This window comes from Tetrahymena thermophila (assembly GCF_000189635.1).
Source record: "Tetrahymena thermophila SB210 genomic scaffold scf_8253903, whole genome shotgun sequence".
In the NCBI taxonomy this organism is placed as follows: Eukaryota; Ciliophora; class Oligohymenophorea; order Hymenostomatida; family Tetrahymenidae; genus Tetrahymena; species Tetrahymena thermophila.
In genome coordinates this window covers 1-4,273 of record NW_002475970.1, presented here as the reverse complement: position 1 = coordinate 4,273, position 4,273 = coordinate 1, and the positions used below count along the sequence as shown (strand labels likewise).

Genomic DNA, 4,273 nt, shown 5'->3' with positions numbered 1-4,273 from the left:
TTTAAGAATTTATTAAATTTTGATATATTTTTAACAAAAATAACAAATAATTCAAGTAAACATTTAATTAACCAAATTTTCCACCAAATAAAATAAAATTAATTACATCTTAAATAAATTAAAATATTACTTACTCAATGCATAAATTCTTTTATTATTTTTTGTTTAATTTTTGTGCATCTAAATTTATTTGTTTATGAAATAAAACAACTTCCCAATAAATTATATGTAAATAAATAAATAAATAAAAAGTACTTTTTAATCTGATTAATAAATTCATTCATTAATTGATTTATTTGTTACTTACTTTTCTATTTTAGTTTGATTATTTTCAACATAATCATTATTTATTATTTACTTTGGTCCAAATGAAGCTAAGAAAATTGGAATGGCCTTGGAGAAGTGCTAAGATTTAAAATCTTTGAATCTAAATTTAAGGTAATTTAACTAAATTTATTTTTTTTTAATTAATTAATTTATAAAATTTTTAAACTTTAAAACAATATGATTGGAAAATAAATTATTTTTTTTGTTTAATTTTTGTGATCCAAATTTATTTGTTTATGATTTGAAACAAAATCCTAATTAATTACATATAAATAAATAAAAAAATAAATAATTTTTAATTTGTTTAGTAAAACTTTTTTTTATTTTCTAATTTATTTTGATTATTTTCAATTCATTAATAATTTAATTTTTTCCTAGTTCAAATAACCTTGATGCAGATGGAGCTAAGTACATTGGAATGAGCTTGGAGAAATGCAAAAATATATCATCTTTGATTCTCAATCTCAGGTAATTTAACGATTTATTTTTTTATTTATTTTTTTAATTAATACATTTGTGAAATTTAAACTAGGAAAATTAGTTTATTAACTCACATCTCATAAATTCTTTTTTTGATTTTTGATTCAATATTGATTTATATTTTTATGAATTGAAACAATTTTCCTATCAATTAATAGCAAATATTAAATGCTTTTTTAACTGTTTAGGGAAATTATTTGTTAATTACTTTTTTATTTTCGATTTTTTACATTAATTTCAACAAATTTATTATTTATTATTTTCATAGTTCAAATAACCTTGGTGCAGATGGAGCTAATAATATTGTAAAGAGCTTGGAGTAGTGCAAAAAGATAACATCTTTGAGTCTTGATCTCAGGTGATTGATTAATTCAAAAACCATAAACTTTGTTTAAATTTTGATTAATTTTTTTTCATCTATATTTATTTGTTTATGAATTCAATAAACTATTCAGTTAATTACTCTTCTATTTTATTTTCATTATTTTCAACACATTAATTATTTATTTATTATTTTCATAGTTCGAATAGCTTTGATGTAGATGGAGCTTAAAACATTGGAATAAGCTTGGAGAAGTGCCAAAAAATAGCATATTTGAATCTCAAACTGGGGTAATTTAATTAATTAACTAACTAACTATTAATTTATTTAGTTTTTTGAATGGAATTTTTTATTATATTTTAACTTAAAAAAAAATGGGTTTATAAAATGAATTGATTGATTTAAAACTAATAAATTATTTTTAGTTTTTTCATTAATTTTTATATTGAAATAAAATAGCTTCCCATTTAATTAATTGAATATAAATAAATGAATGAATATTCTTAAACTTATTAGAAAAATAATTGATTAACTTATTAATTCTATTTTTTTTGTATTTTTATTGCATTCATTCATTATTTATTATTTTTCATAGTGGGAATGATTTTGGTAAAGATAGAACTAAGAATATTAGAATGTACTTAGTGAAGTGCGAAAATATAAAAAATTTGAATCTCAGTATTTGGTAATTTAACTAGTTTAGCTGAAAATTTATTTAGTTTTTTTAATAATTAATATATTTGTGAGATTTAAACTTCAAAACAAATGGGTTTCAAAAATCTTTTGATCCACAACAAACAAACAAATAAACAAACTAATAAATTACTTTTGTTTAATTTTAGTGCATTTAAATTTATTTGTTTATTTAAAAACAACTTCCTAATTTATTTTAAACATAAATAAGCACTTTTTCATCTATTTAGCAAAATAACTCATTAACTAACTGATTTATTAATTATTTTATACATTAATTATTTATAAATTTTATAGATACAATTAATTGCTTGGATAAGAAGTTTAAAATTAAACTGGAGAACTGAAAAAAAAATAAACTATTAAGATATTTTTTAAAAAATAAATATTGAGAAATTAATTAAACTATTGTTGTATTTTTTATTTTGGAATACCAATATCAAATGAAGGAGAAATATGTTATTTTTACTATAAACAAAGAGAGCATTAAATTTGAAGAATTTTGATATGTGAATCGCTTATATTTGATTTCTTTATCAATATGAAATACAATAAATACTGTGAAAAAGTACATAAATTTCATACATTTTTTGCAATTTTCATGTAAATTTGATAATTTTCATAAGTAAAACTTGATTTCTCCCTGAGGTTTTATTTAAATCATGACATCTAATTAATCATGATAAATAAAATAAGGATAGAAATATGATTGATGGATAATATTTAAGATTAAAATATAACTGGTATATAAAAGTTTGGAATTTATATAATTTAATAAGATGTAATATAACATTAAAAGTTTCAAATTATTTGAACGTTTTTGGAGAAATTGCTTATGAGGATTTAATTTATTTAAGTAAATTTAATTTTTTTATTTTTATAAATAATTTATTTACTTACAAAAATATGAATGATATTTATAAATATAAAATCAATAATAAAATCTATCTATCTATTTATATTTTAGGTTAAAAACACTTTTTCAAAATATTATATAATAAAATATATAATATTATTCAAACATTTTATATTTATTCTTCCTTTTTTCACCAGTTGTTTATCATTAGAAATCAAAGACAACTAATCTTTTTGATTTATGACACTTGCTTAGTAATTTGAATTTTTATGATTCAGTCTTTGAGTAATAACTTTTATAATATTAATAAAAATTAAAATAAAATAAACTTTTAAATTATAAATTATTCTTTAAATTAATAAATAAAATAATATTAGTAGAATAAAAAAATAAAAAATTAAAATAAATAAAAGATATCAAATAAATTCATAGAGCTTTTTTGTTTTACATTCATTTTTATAGTTTAAAATATCACAATCCAAAACAAATAAATTGTTTTTACTAAAGGTAAAGTTTCAAATTTGAGAGATTAATGCAATTTGCTAAAGCAGAACATAAGCCTAATGCACCTTCATCACCAATTTAATTGTCACTTTTTAAATATTGAAGAAAAAATATATCATTAAATAGTTAATAAGAAGGAAAAAATGAAGAAAAAATATGAAATGATAAGAAATAAATAATAAAAGCAAAAGTTCAAATAAAATGTTGATCTAAATTAAGAAAGAAAGAACAAAAAAAAACAAGCACAATAAAAAAAAAGAAAAAAGAGCTTTATTGTTTTTAATTAGTTTTTATAATTAAAAATATCACAATCCAAAACAAATAAACTGTTTTTACTAAAGCCAAAGTGTCAAATTTGAGAGATTAATGCAATTTGCTAAAGCAGAACCTAAGCCTGATGCACCTTCATCACCAATTTAATTGTCACTTTTTAAATATTGAAGAAAAAATATATCATTAAATAGTTAATTAGAAGGAAAAATATGAAATAATCAGAAATAAATAATAAAACAAGAGTTCAAATAAAATGATGATCTAAATTAACAAAGAAAGAACAAAAAAAAGCAAGCACAATAAAAACAAAAAAAAAAGAGTTTTTTTGTTTTTAATTAGTTTTTATAATTAAAAATATCACAATCTAAAACAAATAAACTGTTTTTACGAAAGTCTAAGTGCCAAATTTGAGAGATTAATGCAATTTGCTAAAGCAGAACCTAAGCCTGATGCACCTTCATCACCAATTTAATTGTCACTTTTTAAATATTGAAGAAAAAATATATCATTAAATAGTTAATTAGAAGGAAAAAATGAAGAAAAAATATGAAATAATAAGAAATAAATAATAATAACAAAAGTTGAAAATAAAATGATGAGCTAAATTAACAAAGAAAGAACAAAAAACACAAGCACAATAAAAAGAAAAAGAAATAAGAGCTTTATTGTTTTTAATTAGTTTTTATAATTAAAAATATCACAATCCAAAACAAATAAACTGTTTTTACGAAAGGTAAAGTGTCAAATTTGAGAGATTAATGCAATTTGCTAAAGCAGAACCTAAGCCTGATGCACCTTCATCACCAATTTAATTGTTA

General features: G+C 18.9%; 1 protein-coding gene across 1 annotated transcript; it reads left to right on the top strand. All coding sequences in view use genetic code 6, as the record gives it.

The window, feature by feature from the left end:
• Positions 1-388: 388 nt before the first annotated feature.
• On the top strand, positions 389-1,419 carry TTHERM_01716400 (kinase domain protein; the record flags this gene model as incomplete). The annotated part of the gene is made up of 4 exons (XM_001029208.2): positions 389-438; positions 706-795; positions 1,076-1,165; positions 1,330-1,419. Coding segments are annotated over 4 exons (320 nt in total), but the record flags the coding sequence as incomplete, so codon positions are not given.
• Positions 1,420-4,273: the final 2,854 nt, after the last annotated feature.